This window comes from Pteropus medius, unplaced genomic scaffold (genome assembly GCF_902729225.1).
Source record: "Pteropus medius unplaced genomic scaffold, Ma_sr-lr_union100, whole genome shotgun sequence".
Lineage (NCBI taxonomy): Eukaryota > Metazoa > Chordata > Mammalia > Chiroptera > Pteropodidae > Pteropus > Pteropus medius.
This window is the reverse complement of record NW_024354911.1, coordinates 7,315,247-7,335,793: the sequence shown is the minus strand read 5'-3', so window position 1 is coordinate 7,335,793 and position 20,547 is coordinate 7,315,247. Positions and strand designations below refer to the sequence as shown.

At 34.2% G+C, this 20,547-nt stretch overlaps 1 protein-coding gene across 2 annotated transcripts in view; it reads right to left on the bottom strand.

Moving 5' to 3' along the window:
• Positions 1–20,547, bottom strand: part of NEMF (nuclear export mediator factor) — a 49,916-nt gene that overhangs the window by 9,483 nt on the left and 19,886 nt on the right. For both annotated transcript variants that reach the window (XM_039856734.1, XM_039856735.1), the window contains exons 17-26: positions 12,630–12,733; positions 11,294–11,356; positions 6,983–7,095; positions 5,663–5,720; positions 5,131–5,189; positions 4,923–5,043; positions 3,516–3,795; positions 2,748–2,790; positions 2,547–2,596; positions 572–725 (exon numbers count right to left, since the gene is read on the bottom strand). In XM_039856734.1, the coding sequence (XP_039712668.1) occupies positions 572–725; positions 2,547–2,596; positions 2,748–2,790; positions 3,516–3,795; positions 4,923–5,043; positions 5,131–5,189; positions 5,663–5,720; positions 6,983–7,095; positions 11,294–11,356; positions 12,630–12,733 (1,045 nt within the window). The remainder of the gene's footprint in view (positions 1–571; positions 726–2,546; positions 2,597–2,747; positions 2,791–3,515; positions 3,796–4,922; positions 5,044–5,130; positions 5,190–5,662; positions 5,721–6,982; positions 7,096–11,293; positions 11,357–12,629; positions 12,734–20,547) is intronic.

The window sequence follows — 20,547 nt, the reverse complement described above, 5'->3', positions numbered from 1 at the left end:
CCTACTGGTAAAAAAAAAAAACACAGGAAATTCTGGTCACTATAGATGGAGGAAAGATCATGAAACATGATCTTTATTAAGATTTCAAAGGAATTTTTTTAAAAAGATAGTGATATATTGGTTCACAATCCCTTCTTTTTTACACTGCTATAGCATTTTTAAAAAGTATATTCTATATCCACTACCTCTTCCTTCATCACCCACCTTTAATAAAATATATAAGAACTCTAACCCAAATCACACTAATAATTGAAAAAGAAATTACTAAGCTCAATTATCAATAAAAGAACAGCACTGCCACTTTACTAGCTGAGTGTCTCTGGCAAATCACAATCTCCCATTCCTCTTCTACATAAAATGAGGTCTTCTGTCTAGATGATCTTAAAGGAATATGAAACAGTGATCTCTATGTTCCCCAAACACTATATTTTCAACTAATTTTTAGTCAAAGGGTGTCACATAGGATTATTTTTTTGCCTACATCATCTGTTCACTTAAACTTTAAAAAATTAAGAGGAACTTCACAACCATACTATACTGACTTTAACAATTCACCCTAAAGTTTTATTACCTTTTGTCCTCGCTTCATTGGCTGCACAGCTGGGGCATTTTTGTTTGTGTTCTGATGAGTTTCAATATGTAGAGTATTTTCTTTTTCTTTGTCCTTTCCCTCTATCACTTCTAAATCCCCAGAGTCACCTGGAAGCTTTTTCTTCTTCATTTCCCTAAATATAAATGAAATGGGAACAACTTATTCTTAGAATTTCAAATTCTTAGTGCCCTAAAAAAATTACATGGAAAAGGGAATATGTAATATATAAGAGATCACGGCTTCTGCTTAAATTGATAATCATCAGGCTACAGTATACAAAGAACAGCAAATCATCACACAGGAAAACTGAAAATTTTTCTCATGGATTCCTCATTGTTTCTGTTATTCAGACAACACACTGTCATCCTTGACTAATCCTTACTCAGCAGCCATATACAGTCCCTCAACACCCTGATGACCAGGCACTGGGATTTGTAGTCTTTCTATCAACATGGCCTTGGCACATCTTAGGTATTCAATAAAATATTTGTTGGTTAACTGAATAAATAAATGGATACAAAAACAAGCAAAATTAAGGAAGAAAAGGAAATTCTATTACTGTGATAGTTTTCACATGCAATCTCTTCTATTCCAAATGTCACTGTTTCAGTCTAGGTCATCATCACTTCCTAATCAGACTCCCTCCAGTGATTTCCCCCATAATCTGTTCTACATGAAATTCGAGATTAATCTTTAATTGTTTACCTATGTCACATTCCCATTCAAAAGCTTATAAAAGTCCTCTTCACATCACTTTCAGGATAAAATCCAAAATACGCAGCTTGCCATTCTAAGTTCTCCATTTGTGGTCCATACTTGGCCAGTCTTATCTATCAGTTCACAAACATGAACTCTCTGCTCCCTTTCTCCTCAGTCTACCTCTCATTTCCTCAAAGCACTGCCCCACTTTGTTCATGCTAATTCTTCATGGAGTCTTCGTGTTCAACCTTATCTTCATTTACCTAAGTCCTAATATATCTTCGAAGTATACTTCTGATATTTCCCCAAACATCTGAACTCAGAGAAATTTCTTACTCCTCAACCACTATTATCACTTTCAGATAACACTACAGTTGACCCTTGAACAATATGGGTTGTACTTACATGCCCCGAAGAAGTGGGCCCACAGAGTTCAAATCAGTGTTGTTCAAGGCTCAACTGTTTTCAATCCAGATACCCGACTAAAGTTATACGCAGATTCTCAACTGCATGGAGATCAGCGCCCCTAATCCCTGTGTTGTTCAAGGGTCAAATGTACTAATAGGTTTATGGCTATTTCCTGAATCCAGGACGTAAAAGCTTCTTCATGACACAAATTTTATATTTTAGCTCATTGTATACTCGCTATCTAGCGTAGTGCCACGTTCTCAGAGAATTCTCTGTAATAGTTTAATAATTATCTTTTTCAAACAAAAAGGTTTATTTTCCATTTCAATCTAGGGCCTCTTCCTTGAATGCTTTACCGGTTTTAGTCTTTTTAACCCACAGCAGTTGTCTCAGTTGTTCCTTTCCTTCAGCCTGTACCTTTCTATTTTCCTCCTCAGTCCTACTGTTATATTTAAAAACAAAAAGCAAACCAAAAAACTAAGTCTTCTCTCATATATAAAACTTTCCTATTTCAAGTATTCATTCCTGTTTATTCCTATCAATATTATCCTAAAACCAATCTGTCTATTTAATACACTGCAAACCCTATCGTACAATATATATGTAATAAAAGGTTTGTCTCGTGTTACTTGACCTATCTCACTGATTACAGTGACAGATTAGGGCCCTAAAATAGAAAAACCTATTAGAGTTGAATATTAAAAACCAAACAAGATTTATGCTAAATCTTGGTAATTTTAATAAGGGAGGTCTTTAGAACAGCTAAGTGATCTGTCATAAGTGAATTGTCAATTAAAAAAAAAAAAAACTGACATGCTTTTCAGTTAGATAACAAAAATATGTTTACCTTCTTTCCTTGGCTGACAAATGTCTTCGGCTCTGTAATTTACTGTCACTCTATTAAAATTAAAGAAAAAAAAAAAGCAAATGCAAACAATAACATCACTAATGTTAATTTTTCAAAAATTAAAATTAAAAAGTAGAAGTAGAAAATTACTCTCTTCATTGAGGACATGATGTTCTTCATAAAATTTTGAAAACAGCTTACCATATTAGAAGATTCTTCTTTTGAAACCAATTTCTGGAGGGACCTATGAAAACAGGATGCACTAGCCTGTAGAAGGCATTCATTTACAAAAGTCTTAAGTATTGGCATTCCTACAAATTTTCAAATTCGGTAAAATTAGAAAAAATAAAATTACTCATTTTCTCACACTTTTAAATACATTCTTTAATAGCTGACACGTATTGAACATTTACTATGTGCCAGACACCGCTAGAAGCTTTACATGCATCTATAATTTTCACTAAAACCCAGTGAATGGGATAACATTCCATTTTCACCAAAAAGGAAACTGAAGCTTAGACATAAAGTAACTTGCCAAAGGATACACCCTAAGACTCAATTCTGTTCTGACTCCTAAACCAGTCTTAACTACTTCAATGATAATACTTCCATGATAATGCTTTTATAACTATGGTATTGTTTACTTGGTGACCAGTAAGGCATTAAACACTAAAACACTTATTTTATGGATGGAATGGCCTTTGCTATATTATTAGCATTTATAACAATTTACTCATTTCTATTTTTGACCTAATTTTGCCACTTTCATATATACTGTATTTTTCTACTTTAGGTCCTGGTAATTTCTTTAGAGAGATCTACCCCCCAACCAAATGGTGAAAAGATAATAAGACCTTAGGAAAATGAAGGGTAACAGTACGAAGGTCAATCTTGGTACTATCTTTGTAAGGATTAACTCTTCATCATTCCGAGCTTACAAAATAAAACAAATTATGGTTTTTCAACTACCTTTGGGACTGAAGGTGGGACAAGTCAATGGTAGTATCAGGATAATTTAATGTCTCTTCCCCTTCATCCTTCATTTCACCAAGAGGTTCCTGATCTTTGACCACCTCTTCAGATTCTCCTTCATCTTCAGAGCTTTCTTCCTGAATTAGTTCTTCACTTAGCTCATCTCCGCCACTTTGAATAGTAATACCCTCCTGGTCAACCTGAGTCATGAGTTCCACTTCCACAGGAGTTTCATGTAATTCTTCTTTATCTTCTTCACTGCTACTGTCACCTCCATCTGTAGAATTACCATAAGGAAAGGTCAGAGTGCTACAATCACAATAAAGCTAGGTGATTTCCTTGAAAACTTCATAAAAATATTCTACTAATGTCCTTTTCTCCAAAAGATAACCAGAAAAAGGCCTGAGCATCCCCAAAGGGTACTCCGATTTAGACAAAAGGATACTCTCTGTATTATGAACTGGTTGGAATAAATGATCTCCAAGATCCTTTACTACAATCTACAATAAATTTCTTGGATACTGCGACCATTTCTACAATAAAAACTATAACTTTGTCTTTTCTAAAAAGGAGGACAAAAGAAGCAGTTCTATAAATTCTGTTATTTGCACATGAGAACTGAAATGAGATAATACATGTTATATAATTGGCATGTAGTAGGTGTTCACACTTTTGCGAAAGGAACACTGCCTACGGTTATATGGTCTAGGTGCTTCACCTATAAAATGAGATGCCACCACCCATGTGACAAGAAAGACCATGAGAATTCAGTAAAAAATAATGTAAATAAAGCACTTTATACAGTTTCAGGAACATGGTGAAAATTCAAAAAACAGAAATCCTGAAGTACAACAGCAGTTGTAAACAAAACAATGCAAATATTACTCCTAAAAAATAATGACCATAGGAGAAAAACTAACTATAAAAATAAGTTAGAGGGCATATTTTCCTTAGTGCCTTTAGGTAGGTAGGTAGGTAAATTTATTCCAGTAACTATAGTTATTCTCTACTGGAAGCAAATATATTATTAAATCAAGCCAAATTCTCATAAAGGAAATTGCACTTGTTATAACTCATCTTTGTACCACTTCTAATTCCTAAATCCGAAAGTAAATGCTCATTCATATGAACCTGAGTCTATCTCTGTTAAACACATTATGTATTATCCACTAAATGCGGAAGTTTTATTATATAAACATATACCCAAATATATTAGTTATGGATCCAATACTTCATAATTCACTAGAATTATACTTAACATTTCCAAAAACGGAATTCAGTAAAACTGATAGCAAGTTTTTTTTTTAATTTCAATTATCCCAAAGGAGATATGATCTGCTAAGAATTTAGAAAACTAGACAATAAAAAACATTATAAGCTACTTTATTAAAATCTGTAAACTACCTAGTTGTTCCATTTCTTCTGATATGAGTTCACTTGCACAACTTGCCAGTGTCTCCATGTCTTCATCCTGCACTCTGACTTTTCGTTCACTTCGATGTCTCCAAACACAAGACTCATCTACCTATGGAAATAGTTCTTTTTCATTGATGGAACTTTAGGTGAGACTAATGAAAATCAGAAAAAAAAAAATAACAAAGATGAAGAGTACCTTAAAGAGGAAGCTAAACCCCATCATTAGATATGAGGGAGGAAGGAAATTCTTTTTTCCTACAAAAGATAATGTGCATAAACAATTAAAAAATCTGTTTTCTTTATTTTATGCATGCAAGATATCTGACACCTATAGTCACACATGTTTTGTCTTTCTTTTGTCATGAAGGAACATTTCCCATTTACAGAATTTGGCATTATGTAAGGAACAGGAATTAGGAAAGAAAAAAATATGACTGCTTGCTCTCATCCTTTGGGTTAGTCAGACTCTGAATAATTCATTTTTAGAAAAAAGGTCATGCTATTCTTTCTTACCCTTATAACTTTAAACTATGTGAAAGTACACTCTCATCAATAAAAAAATATAAATGGAGATGACATGACAAATGCTAAATCTGCCACACTAGGGCTATTTTCCTTATTTCATAATAGATTTCATATGTATGAAATAAAAATAATTAGTATCTATTCTGAGAATATTAGTAGATGGTCCTCAAATCTGTCTCCATAATACACTGACAAGTCATTACCTCTTATCATGAAGCTTCCTGTTGTCAAATATTCTCCAGTTGGTGCTGTTTTAGACACCTGAGGAACACAATAATATATACATTATACTCTTAAGAAATACGTTTCTTAAAAAAATTTTCACTCAAGAGAGTAAAGTTATATTCAAGTAAAAAGCGTTATGTCCTGAAAAGTTTGTAATTTAGCAAAAATTCTCAACATGGAAAGGACAGATCTCTCTCTTCAATGATAGATATACCTTAGGTAGTAACAAAGAAAGGAAATAATGAAGGATATACTACATCGATAATTTTCAAATGCCTTGGATTAGAGCCAGAACTGGTCCACACTATTCCTCTAATGTGATATGAGAAAAATAAAAAAGTTTAATAAACTTATCATAAACCTGTATTTACTAAAATAAAACTATATTTATTAAAATCCTTTTCTGAGAAAATTTTTGGTAAAAAAATAACCTTTCATTTTAGGGACTAAAGATAGCAGATTTTTAAAAATAATATTCTAATGTGTCAAAATAGGAGTAAGCAATATAATTCCACAATTTTTAAAAATTTTGTACAACTGTGAAACTGCCAAAACTTATTCATAAAAGAATTAAAGCCACTTTTATAACGACTGAAGCAGAAAAATCTAATCCCAGAAGTGATATTAATTTCCTAAAATGCAGTATCACAGCATAGGAGAAGATAATTTAAATAGATATAAAATAAAACTAAATCTAAGAAAGGACAATGGTACTGAACTCTTTTTTTACCTTGCTGTACAGCTTTAGGACCTTGTAAAAGTATATCATTATTGATTATAATTCTTGAAAATGTGGTATCAACAGCAGTGTTAAGTCAAATATGTAATGAAGTATCATCAAATAAAATAGAATTAACCACAAAGAAGGACAATTACTAAAACAAAGTAAATACGAAACCACTGAATATATTTACTTTTCTGGAAAGGCCAAAGAGAATTCAGAAAATTCCAAGAAAGATGAATAGGAGAAAGACCTTTTAGGTCAGTATGCCAGCTGTAACTGGAACACTCTTTATTCCATATAATTGCACGATCACTCTCTCTTCATTTAGGTAGCTGCTGATCAAATCATACTTTGACAGAAAGGCCTTCCCTGACACTTTATTCAAAATGGTAGCCCCTATCACTTTCTATCCCCTTACTCTGCTTTAAAAAAAAGTCTTTATAGCAGTTGCTACCTGACATTATGTATTTTTTTCCACCACCAAAATGTCACCTCCAAGGTACTTAGCCTTTATGACATCTATACCCACAGTAGCTCTTAATAAATTAAGAAAAAGGACCACAGCCCTTATTACCTGATGATGGTACACCCACCAAGCACTAGTGATAACTCGGGCATCCCAAGCAGCACTGTAGCAAAGTGCCATTGTGCCAGCTTCAGTCAAGGTCCGAGGAGGAATTGGTTCTCCTGAAATAACAATGCTACAATGCTTCAGTACCAAAGTACAGACTTCTTTGTACAGAGCACTATTTGAAAATCGCATGTGTGGCAGGTTCAATCTTCTTGTATTTTAAATACTAGTACCACAGTTTTATTTCAATGTTACAAAAAGTTACTATTTATATTAAAAATGTATTTACATAGCAGGCTTTTAGATGGTTTAAGTAAATAAAACAAGTTGGAGAAGAAATATCTTCTCACTTATATCAATAATTCTAACTTCACTACAAAAAGGATAATTTAAAACACCTATTTAAACTTTGAAGACTTCAGGAATTACTATACATTGCCTAAATCATCAAAATAAAGAGCATATTAATAATATATCCCTAGCTAGATTTCAAATGTTTTTAAGTCGAAACATAATTCACATACCATAAAATTCACCAGCTTAAAAAGTCCCAGTGGTTTTAGCATATTCATAAAGCTATGTAACCATTACCATTAATTCCAGAATTTTCATCTTCCCTAGAGGGAATTTTATACCCATTAATAATAGTCACTTTCCATTTTCCCAGCCCGTGGCAATCACTAATCTACTTTCTTTCTCTATGGATTTGCCTTTAGAATTTCACATACAGTTGACCCTTGAACATAAGTTTGAAGTACACGGGTTTTTTTCTATAAATACTGTACATGTATTTTCTAATGATTTTTAGTAATTTTTTTTTCTAGTGTACTTTATAACATATAATACATATAGCATACAAAATAGGTGTTAATCACAGTTTGTTTCTGTAAGGCTTCAGGTCAACAGTAGGCAACTAATAGTGAAGTTCTGGGGAGTCAAAAGTTATACACCGATTTTCCAACTACATTGTGGGGGGCAGTGGTTGTCTGGTGCCCCTAACACCTGCGTTGTTCAAGGATCGGGTGTAAATGGAATCATATGTGTCTGGCTTCTTTCACTTAGCCTAATGTTTTTAAGGTTCTTCCATGTTAGAGCACGTTTCAGCACTTTCCTTTTAAATCTGAATACTATTCCACTATATGGATACACCACACTTTATCAGTTGATGGATATATGGGCTGTTTCCATTTCTTTGCTATTATAAATAATGCTTCTAGGAATATCTGCAAAAATGTTTTATGTGGACGTACATTTTCAATTGTCTTGGTTATATACCTAGGAGTGGAATTGGTAAATTCTGTTTAACTTTTTGGGAAACTGTAAAACTATTTTCTATAGCAGCTGCAACATTTTCCATTCCCACCAGCAGGGTATAAGGGTTCCACCCTCACCGACACTTATTGTCTGTTTTTTCATTGTAACCATTCTAGTGGATGTGAAGTGGTATCTCATTGTTGTTTTGATTTGCATTTCCCTAATGATGAATGATGCTGTGCATTTTATGTGCTTTTTAGCCATTTACATATCTTTGAAGAAATGTCTACTGAATCTGTTGCTTATTTTTAAACTGGGTTTTCTATTGTTGAATCTTAAAGACTTCTTTGGTCCTTTATCAGATAAATGATTTGCAAGTATTTTCTCCCATTCTGTGAGTTGTCTTTTTCACTTTCTTAATAGTGTCCTTTGAATTTAATGTTTTTGATTAGGTCCAATTTAAGTGTTTTTTCACCTTTGGTTGCTTTATACTTTTGGTGTTATATCTAAGCAATAACTTCCTGATGCAAGATTATAAAGATTTATGTCTTATTTTCTTTTAATGATTTTATAGTTTTAGGTCTTAAGTTTAGGTCTTTGATGCATCAAAATTAATTTTTGTAAATGGTGTGCAGTAGAGGATCTAAATTCATTCTTTTGCACATGGATATCAGTTGTCCCAGCATCATCTATTATAAGACTGTTCTATCCCATTGGCCTTGGCACCCTTGCTGAAAATCAACTGACCATAAATGAGGGATCTCAATTCTCTTCATTGACCTATCTGCCCATCCTCATTCTAATACCACAGTTTTGATTCTGTTGTTTGGTAGGAGGTTTTGAAATCAGCAAGTATGAGTCCTCCAATTTTATACTTCATCATCAAGAATGATTTGGCTAATCTGGGTTCTTTGCATTTCTACACGAATTTTAGGATCAGCCTGTCCATCTGCAAAAAAATGGGAGCTGGAATTTTGGGAGGGATCACATTGAATCTGTAGATTAATGTAGGAAGTATTGCCATTGGAACAATATCAATATTTCCAATCCATGAACACTTCTTTCCAATTATTTAGGTCTTAATTTTTTTCAATGATTTTTTTTTATAGTTTGGGGTGTATGTTTTACATTTTTTTGATAAATTTACTCCTCAGTATTTTATTCTCTTTAATGTTATTATAAATGGGTGTTTTATTAACTTTTACTACTGTTCATTGCTAATGTACAGAAATAGAACTGACCTTTGTTATGATCTTGTATCCTGGATATTGCTGAATTTGTTTATTAATAATTTCTGGTGGATTCCTTAAGGTTTTAAACATGTAAGATCAAGTCTTACACACATAGTTGGTTTTAAATATGTAAGATCAAGTCATCTGAAAACAGTTTTATTTGCTCCTCACTAATCTGGATATTTCTTCTTTTTATTGCTTTATGGCCTGCATAAAACCTCCATACGATGTTGAACAGAAGCAACAAGAACAGACATGCTTATCTTGTTCCTGATCTTAGGGGGAAAGCTTTTAGTCTTTTGCCACTAAGTATAACTGTTAGCTGTGGGCTTTTCATAGATGTTCTTTATCAAGCTGAGAAAGTTCCCTTCTATTCCTAGTTTGTTGAGTGCTTCTATCACGAATGGATGTTGAATTATTGCCAAAGGCTTTTTCTACATCAACTGAGATGATCATGTGATTCTGTCCTTTATTCTATTAATATACTGTACTACACTGATTTTTATATCTTAAAACCAACCTTGCATTCCTGGGATAAATCCCACTTTGTAATTGTGTATAATCCTTTTAATATGCTGCTAGATTCAGTTTCCTTACATTTTGTTGAATATTTTTGTATCTATATTCATTAGTGATATTGGTCTATAGTTTTCTTTTCTTGTGATGTCTTTGGTGGTATTATTAGGGTAAAACAGCCTCATAGAAGAGTTAAAAAATGTTCCCATCTCTTTTATTTTTTCAAAGAGTTCGTGAAAGATTGCTGTTTAATCTTCTTTAAAAGTTTGGTAGAATTAATCAGTGAAGCCATATGAGCCCAAGATTTCTTTTGTAAGTTGATTTTTCTTATTACTAATTCAAACTCTACTTATTATTGGTTTGTTTCGATTTTCTATTTCATCCTGGGTCAGTTTTGGCAGTTTATGTCTTTCTAGGAATTTGTCCATTTCATCTGCATTATCTAATTTGTTGCTATACAAATGTACACAGTATTCTCTCAATCTTTTTGATTTCTGAGTTGATAGTTAATGGCTCCTCTTTTGTTCCTGATTTTAGGAAACTGAACCTTTTCTCTTGTTTTTTTTCAGTCAGTCTAGCTACAGGTTTATCCATTTTATTGATCATTTCAAAGAACCAACTTTGGTTCTGTTGACTTTCTCTATTGTTTTTTCTATTGTTTCATTTATTTCCACTCTATTATGTCCTTCTTTTCCCTACTATGGGCTATTTGATTTTCTTTTTCTAGATCTTAATGTGTACAAATTTATTGATTTGAGATCTTTCCTCTTTTTTATTATAAGCATTACAGCTATAAACTCCTCTCTAAGCACTGCTCTTGGTGCATCTAATGTTTTGATAGTTCTCATTTCTTTCATTTCAAAGTATTTTCTAACACCTCCTGTGATTTTCTCTTTGACCCATTATTTATGAGTGTATTGTGTAACTTCCATACATTTGTTGTGAACTTTTTAAATTTTCTAGTAGTGGTTTCTAATTTCTTTCCATTATGGTCAGAAAACTGTGTGTGAATTTAATAGTTTTAAATTTATTGAGACTTCACTTATAAACTATCATATGGTCTATCCTGGAGAACATTCCAGGAGCATCTGAGAATGAGAATCTACTGTTGTTAAGTAGGGTGTACTAGAGATATGTATTAGATTTAATTAACTTATAGTATTGTTCAAATCTTCTATTTCCTTGTTGACCTTGTATCTAGTTTTCTATCCATGACTGAAAGTTAGGTATTGTCTTTATTGACAATCTTTGTCTTATATTAAAATTATTTTAAAGAAAGGAATTAAAGTTCTGAATAACAGAAATATATTACCTGTTGGATTTTTAATTACACAGCTAGTAGCTCCATGAAGATCAGCATGTACATATATGTCCCCTTAAAAACAAGAAACAATATTTTAAGTCCTGTTTTTTTTTAAAGTTAAAATTATTTATTTATTTATTATTTAAGGGTTCAAAATCTATAAAAGAGATAAGAAGGCATATAAATAAAAATCTGTCTCCTACCCCTGAGAGATTTCTCATAGGCCTCCTTATAATAGGACAGCATTGCTAATGTGGCAGATTACAAAAATGGTCACAATTCCTTTCTCTGTATCTACCCGCATCTCTCTGCTCTGTGATTGTGAAATTTCTCCCACCAAGAGGTGGAGTCCACTTCCCCATCCCTTGAATCTGGGCCTGTCCTATGACCTGTCCTGGCCAGAAGAATGTGGCAGATGTGACCAAGTGCCAGTTCCTGGCTTAGGCCTTGAGTGGCCAGTGTGCTTTCTCTCTTTTAGAAACATGTTGAGTTATCATGTAAGCAAGCCTAGGCTAGCCTGCTAGAGGGCGAGAGACATATGGGAGCATAGGTCATCATAGCAAATAGAAAGGTCCTGAGGACTATAGATGGTTTCCATGCATGGAGAGAAGTCAAGAGGCCAGACTGAGGAGAGAGTGGTAATAAATGAGGCTGGAGAAGAAGCCAGGAGTCTTATAAGCCATGATGAGGACTTCCAGTTTTATTCTAAGTATGTTATAGCAATGAACGAACAAAAGAATAAAAGCTGAATGTAGGAGTGAATGGTTAATCAGAAAAGGAAAAGTTCATGGATCTTAATATATAAAATGAGCAGCCAGTGCAAAACCTGGGCACCATGTAATGTGATCCCTGTTGTTTTCTCTCCTGGTTCAGGACCGTCAGTGGACATCAGATTAGCTCTGATATTGATTATTAATTTCTGATACTCACCATTGAGGGTTAGGCACTGTGAGGTGGTGATCGGCAAACAAAAAAAATAAATATGAGGCCTTATTCCACAAGGCTTAAGTCCTATTTCTAAATGTGAAAAAAGGTTGCAAAAAAAGTCTGGCACAGAAAAATTAAGCTTTAAAAATTTTGATCTACAATATTTTGGAGGATTTAAAGCTATTTTGTTAAAGTAGTAGAGAATCAAAAGCCCAATACTGTAGATTAGCTCAGTATTACTACTTTAGAAATATTCACTTAAAATGAGAACTGTCGAACCATAACTATTAAGCATCAAACTCTTTCTACCAATTAAATCTGTCAACAAAGAAGTTTAAGATGAAAATGTATACTTAATATTGATATAACTGGTCTAATTACTTAAGAGAAAATTCTTTAGATTTTTAATCTTACCTACCTGGTGTCAAGTATCTTTTCACAATTATTTCATTCTGTTGCTGATCTCGTCCACCTATAATTAGATAGTTCTCTGAGCTAATGAACCACAGAAATTTCTCAAACCTATCAAATTGAAAGAAAAAAAGTTAACAACTCCTTTATAGCTTTCTAAAGTCACATCTTTTAACAAAGAAAACAAAATATGATTAATACGTACCATCACAATAAAAAGTAATGTGTATATCTGTATAACATTTAGAAAAATGACATGCGATAGCGATAAACATAAATATTTCCTATATCATATATGACTACCAAGATAATTTTTTATGATTTAATCTGAAATGTAAAAACTTCTGGTTAAAGATGAAAGGTTGAACACAGGCATTAAACCAAACTCCCTCATATCCCCCAAAATATAATAGCAAATGATTTTATCCCTATTTTATAATCTGATTTTTGACTAAGTAATACATATACATGGTTCAAAATAAAAATTTTTAAATTATATAAAAAGGTATAGTGAAGATCCTGAATCCCTCTGGTTCCCACCACCACCATCAAAAAGGAAGCCATCATGATTAGCTTCCTGTGTATCTCTCTTCAGACGTTTTTTTATAGATACAAAAGCTAAAATAAAATGCTAACTCTAAACCTTTTTTTTTTTTTGACACAACACACAGTTTTGCATATTGCTTTCTTTTATCACTTAAACATATAATTTCCTCATTGCTGAATGGATGTACTATACTTATTTAACCACTGCCCTATTGATAGTAAAGAGGTTAGTAAAACTCACATGGACAAAAAAAATATAAATCAAGGGCATATTTTGTAATCATTCTAGTTAAAGACTGTACAACTAACAGGCTCACCTCCCTCCCAAAATCAGAAAAAAGCAATAAGGAAGACAAAAAAGAACACAGAACAAATGGGACAAACATAAAGCAAATAGTAAGATGGGTAGATTTAAACCCATATATATCAGCAATTACATTAAGTATAAATGTAGTCAATTCTCCAGGTAAAATGCAAAAGACTGCCAAACTCGAAAATAACAATGATATATATATTCCTTTACAATATAAGAATATAAAAAGGCTGAAATATAATAATGGAAAAAGATATACCATGGAAACAGTAACCAAAAGAAAGCTGATACAGTTTTAATATCTCACACAGAAGGAAAAAATAAGTTAAAAGGACATTTCATTAAAGTTAATAAAAGGCTCAATTCACTAGGAAGATAGAACAGTTCTATATTTGTATCACTTAATTACATAGCCTCATATATATAAAGCAAAACTGCCAGAATTAAAAAAAGAAACAGATAAATCCACAATTATGTGATAACTTGATTGTTTTCTCTCAATAACTGAAAAAACAATCATTAAAAAAAATAGTAAAACTGTTCAAAGATTTGAACACGGTTAATAAATATGACCTAGCTGATAGAGAAATGCACTCAATAGCTGTAAAATAGACACTCTTCAACTATATATGAAACATTTATAAATGAAGCTGACTATAAATATGCTGAGCCATAAAGCAAGTTTAAACAACAGATATCAAAGGATGACCATTATGCAAATTAAGCTAGAAATCAGTAACCAAAAATAACCAAAAAAGCCCCATATATTTGGAAATTAATAAATATACTTCTAAATAATGCATGAGTGAAAAAATCAAAATGGAAATGAGAATATATTTTTATATGAAAGATAATTAAAATAGTACATAATAAACTTTTTAATTGCAGTCAAAGCCAAGCTTAGAGGGAAATTTATTGCCTTAAAAGAGAATGGAGAAAGAAAATGTACTAAGCTTCTATCTCAAAAACTCAGAAAGGGAACTGCAAATGAATCCCAAAGAAAAGTAGAAGGATTAAAAAAATACAATAAAATGGAGACCACATATACAATAGAGAACAGTAGTCAAAAACAGGTTCTTTAAAGATATTAATACAGTGAAAATCCTCCGGTCAGACCTATAAAAACAAGAGGAGGCACAAATAACAACTACCATGAATGAAAATGGAGATGTTATTAAACATCTTAGGGGATATAAAAAAGGTAAGTGGAATATTATAAACACTTTGTAGTATATTTCAAACCTCAGACAAAATAGACAAAATCTTAGAAAAACATTGTTAACCAAAACTAAAAATCTGAGTAGTCCTTATATTTATTAAAGAATTTGAATGTAATAAAAAAAACTTTCCTATAAAGAAAACTTCAGGTGTATGCAGCTTCACAAGTGAATTCCATCAAATCTTTAAGAACAACTGATAAAGGAACACTTTCCAATTTCTCTTATGAGGTAATATAACCTTGATACCAATACTAAACATAAACATTATGAGAAATGAAAATTACAGGTCAATCCTATTCATTAATAGAGCTGTCAGAGATGGGGTGGGGAGGAGAAAATCAGAACGAAATTTTGAAAGCTGGAAAATAAATGGATGAGTGATCAGATTCAAGAAGCAGAATCCTGAGCTGACAGTGCAAAAGCCAAGAAATAAATCAATTTACATTATGTAGCCCATAAAAGGTTAAACAATAACAGCATAAGGTACTGCTCGAAATAGGGTTTAAGATGGGGTTAAAAACAGAAGGCCTGACTAAAAAAGTCTGATCAAAAAGCAATTACTTCCCCAGATCTTCTTTCCAACTCTGAACATGGTGGGACCTGCTCCTTCCACATCCTAAGAGAAGGCCAGAAGTTAATTCTCTAGAAATGGTACAAAGAAGATCTAGGGACTACAGAAAATTTGGCACAGCTCTAAGTAAGGGTAACATACGTAAACAGAGAAGTTAAGTAAATGTATGAAATACTGCACACTGAGACTCCCTAGCCTGTTATTTCCACTGGACTCTCAAAATGCTGACAATCAGGTCTTCACTTTACAAGCTGGAAAGAAAAAAATCTTTTCTAGGAAATGAGACAAGCTGAAGAGGAAAAAAGTTAAAGACATTGAGAGTTCCAAACAAAATGGCCAGTGCAGATCATTTCACAAGCCCAACTACTCAGAGAACTCCCAATCGACTATTAATACTCTATTATAAAATGTGAGAAGACAATCAAGAATCACTGGAAGAAATCATCAACGAGGTAAAGAGAGAACCATCGAATGGGAAAATATATTTGCAAGCAACACCTCCGATAAAGGCCTAATATCCAAAATATACAAAGAACTCATACAACTCAATAACAACAACAAAAAAACAAATGATCTAATCGAAAAATGGGCAGAGGACCTGAACAGACACTTCTCCCTAGAAGACATACAAATGGCCAATGAATATATGAAAAGATGCTCAACATACCTAGCTATTGGGGAAATGCAAATCAAAATCACAATGAGATACCATCTCACACCTGTTAGAATAGCTATAATCAACAGGACAAGTAATAACGAACGTTGGAGAGAATGCAGAGAAAAAAGAACCCTCATACACTGCTGGTGGGACTGCAAATTGGTACAGCCACTATGGAAAACAGTATGGAGGGTCCTCAAAAAACTAAGAATTGATCTACCATATGATCCAGTAATCCCTCTACTGGGTATTTACCCGAAAGACTTGAAAACCCATATCCAAAAAGATATTTGCATACTGATGTTCATAGCAGCATTATTCACGGTGGCCAGGACACAGAAGCAACCAAAGTGCTCTTCGATAGATGATTGGCTAAAGAAGCTGTGGTACATATATACAATGGAATATTACTCAGCCATAAGAAGAGATGAAATACTGCCATTTGCGACAACATGGATGGACTTTTAGATAATTATGCTAAGCGAAATAAGCCAGACAGAAAAAGTTGAAAATCACATATCTTTATGTGGGATATAAACCTAAAAGCAACAAATGAGCAGAACAAACAAACAGAGACTCATGGATATAGAATATAGACTAATGGTTACCAGAAGACTATAGACTAGTGGTTACTAGTGGGGCGGGGAAGGAGCGGGGAGGTAGATAGAGTAAAGGGGGTCAAATATAGGGTTTAAGGGGAGGGTGAAGTTGGTAAAGGGGATCAAATATATGGTAGCTGAAGGAAACTGGACACTGAGTGGTACACTCACTATATACAGATGTCAAATGATAATGTACACCTGAAAATTATATAATTGTATTAACCAATGTTACCCTGATAAACTTAAATTAAAAAAAAAAAATCACTGGACATTAGCAAAGTCTCTAACATGAAAACTGGAGACAAAACCAAAAAAGCTAGGAAAAGACAGACATGCCGGAAAGGGATACTAAATAAAATTTAATATACCCAAACTATTCTTAGCATAAAAAAACTAGAGCAAGAACATTCAAAGAATCAAAAACAGCTAAAAATTAAAAACATAATACAAAAATTAAGAAATTCAGTGGAGAGACTGAAAGATAAAGTTGAGGAAACCCTTCAGAATATGAAACAAAAAGATAAAAGGTTGAAAAAACAGAAAATGCAAGAAAACTGTAGGACTGTCCAGGGGCTCCATATTTAAAAAATAAGACTTTCAGGGAGAAAGCAAAAAAAGAAAGAGAAAGAAAACAAACAAAAAACAGAGGGCAGACAGTTTTCAAAGAAATGTTTTAAGAAAATTTCTCAGTACTGAAAGTTTACAAATTAAAAAGCCTCCAAAGTATCCAAAGTATCCAGCATAATGGATAAAAACATCCTTACTGACCTACATCATTGCTAAATTCTGGAAAACTTAGAAGGGGAAATAAAGATCCATAAGCGCACAAAGGCAAAAACAAGTTTCTTGTATATCAACTATCAAAATGACATCAGACTTCTCAAGATCAAATCTGGAAGCTGATAAAATGGACAATACCTTTAAAAATCTGAGGAAAACATATTTTCAAACTAGAATTCTATACCCAGCCAAACTATTAATTAAAAGAGTAAACTCATGTTTTTAGAGTTTAGATACCTCAAAAACTTTACCTACTTCACATTAAGCTTCTAGTGAACATAACTCCAACAAAGACAAAGGAAGTATGAGAGCCAGAAAAGAGAATCTAACATAGAGAGAAAGAAAGAGAAAGCAGAGATCTTACAATGCTTAGAGTAACCAATCTAGAATAAAGGTCAAAAAGCTCCAGGAGAAACTTCTGCAAGAAGATGATACTAATAGAATTCCAATGTGTTTGAGCACACTTGAAAGAGTGGAAGTGAATTAATCATAAAAACAAAAAGAAAAAGAAAGCAAATGAAATAAGACAATTTCAGAGAAGACAAAAAGCTGACCAGGGAAAAAAAACAATAATACATGACTCAGCTGTGACTACAATTTAAATATTCATAATAATGTTAATGATAAATGTCATTTATCATTATTATAACTATACTGGAAGGCTGGCTAGTGTGTGTGTATGTAATGGAGCACAAGTGAAAAGAATAAAATATTCATCTTCCATAGTGGGATGCCATTAATAAAATGTAAAAAAGGAAAATTAAGAAACAGTAATACAAATATATTAGAGAAAAGGAGGTATATACCAAAAGAATCGGCTAAGAGCTAAAAGTATAAAAGCAGTCTCTTTGGAAGAGGAGGCAATAAAAGTAGCGGTAAAAAATTGCAGGACTATGATTTTTGTAACAAGTTTTGTAGAACTGCTTGATTTTTCCAAACAATATGCACGTGTAATTTTGATAAAAACAAAAACTATATTATAAAAAGGTAGAACACTGATTTCCAGTAAAAATACAGGAATAGGTAAATGCTGTGTTTGTTTCCTCTCATGACCACATCAAAATTACAACTATACTACAGAACAACCATTGAGAATTGCATTAAGTCTAGCTGAACAAAAGTCCTAAAGTCAACTAAGGATATACAGAAAAAACACATCAAGACGAGTAGGAGGGGTGGAAACGCAGAAAGGGCTGGTCCCACACCCATGTATGGAAGATAACATCAGTAGAGATAACTCGGCTGTGGAGGTCCCCCCTGAGGAGTGAGGGGTCCCTGCACCCCCTCCACACCCCCAGCCCAGGGTTCCAGTGCCAGGAAGAGAAGTTTCCACAATTTCTGGCCATGAAAACCCATGGAGATTGTGGCTGAGTGAGACAGAGGGCAGCTGGAGTCCCAGGCATTCCTCTTAAAAGGCCCACATACAGACTTACCTGTTGATGGACTCAGGATTCACTCTGAGCTCCAACATTGGGCAGCAGCACAAAGGGCACTGGGAACATATGGAGAAGAACTAAATTGTCTGGCTTCAGGGCGAGGGTGGAGAGGCAGCTTTCTCTGAGACAGAAATGCTGGCAGAATCCAGTTTCTTTGTTGGAATCCAGTTTACTCCTCGCTACCAGCGTGCAGACACAGGCGGCTGCCCTATCTGAGTCTCCATCAACCTGGCTAACACAGTACCCCCGTCCTGGTGATTCCTAGGACCCTACCGAACAACTTGTAGACCCAACTAAGCCACTTCGGGTGGCTTTTCCATAAAAATGGGCTGTAATGGCTCATGCTTTGGACTTTCCTAAAACCTCTCAAAGGTTTACAAAACCTAAACAAGCAGCATCTGGCCTCAGCATGCCCCGTACCGCCTGCTGAGCAGCCCTAAGCCTGGAACTAATAGTACCTGGCCTCAGTTCGCTGTTTGGCCCTTCAAGTCAACTCCAAGTCCAACGTGGGTGGGAGCTATTTGTGGGCCTGCAGCAGGGCCCCATCCAGGAGGTGCCCGGCAGCCCACTTCAGGCTGAGCCAGAGTACCACCTGGCCACCTCTGAGGATGATACACCCAAAGGGCAGACTGGGGAGACACCAGAAATCTCCTAAAGCAAATCCTGCTTCATAGGGTCAGCCCCTGCACAACAGTTCCCCCACTGTAGTCATGGCCAGTCCTCACAACCAATCAGCCAGAGGGTCCACCCTACCCACTGATGTGCCCAAGGAAATCAAGGCTCAACTACAACAGGAAGGCACACACAATTCACGCCAAGGACATTCATGGAGCACCCAGGTCAGGTGACCAGGGAGACTGCGCCACTGGGCTCCATAAACACCTACTGTATAAGGCCTCCCTACTAAGACTGGGAGAAATAACAGCTCTACCTAATACATAGAAACAATCACAGAGAGGCAGCCAAAATGGGAAGACAGAGAAACATGTCTCAAATGAAAGAATAGAACAAAGCTTCAGAAAAAGAGCTAAACAAAATGGAGACAAGCAATCTACCAGATGCGGAGTTCAAAACACCAGTTATAAGGATGCTCAATGATCTCAGTGAGAACTTCAACAGAGATAGAAAAGAAAGAATACAGTAGAGGAAATCAACACTAGATTAGATGAAGCAGAGAATTCAATCAGTGATTTAGAAGATAAGGTAGCAGGAAAACACCTAAGCATAACATCAAATAGGAAAAAAGAATCTAAAAAAATGAGGATAGTTTAAGAGGCCTCTGGGACAATACCAAGCCTACCAACATTCGCATCATAAAGGTACCAAGAGAGAGAATAAGGGATTGAAAACCTATTTGAAGAAATGACAGAAAACTCCCCTAACCTGGCGAAGAAAATAAGACAATATAAGCCTAGAAGCATAGAGAGTCCTAAACAAGATGAATCCAAAGAGGCCCACACCAAGACACAGCATAATTAAAATGGCAAAGTTTAAAGACAAAGAGAGAATCTTGAAAGCAACAAGAGAAAAGTAATTAGTTACTTATAAGGGAGCTTACATAAGACTGTCGGCTGATTTCTCAATAGAAATTTTGCAAGCCAGAAGGGACTGGCACAAAATATTCTCAGTGATGAAAAACAAGGACTTACAACCAAGATTATTCTACCCAGCAAAGCTATCATTCAGAATCAAAAGAGCTTTCCAGACAAGAAAACGCTTAAGGAGTTCATCACCACCAAACCAGTATTACAACACACGTTAAAGGGACTTCTTTAAGAACAAAGATCAAAAATGTAAAT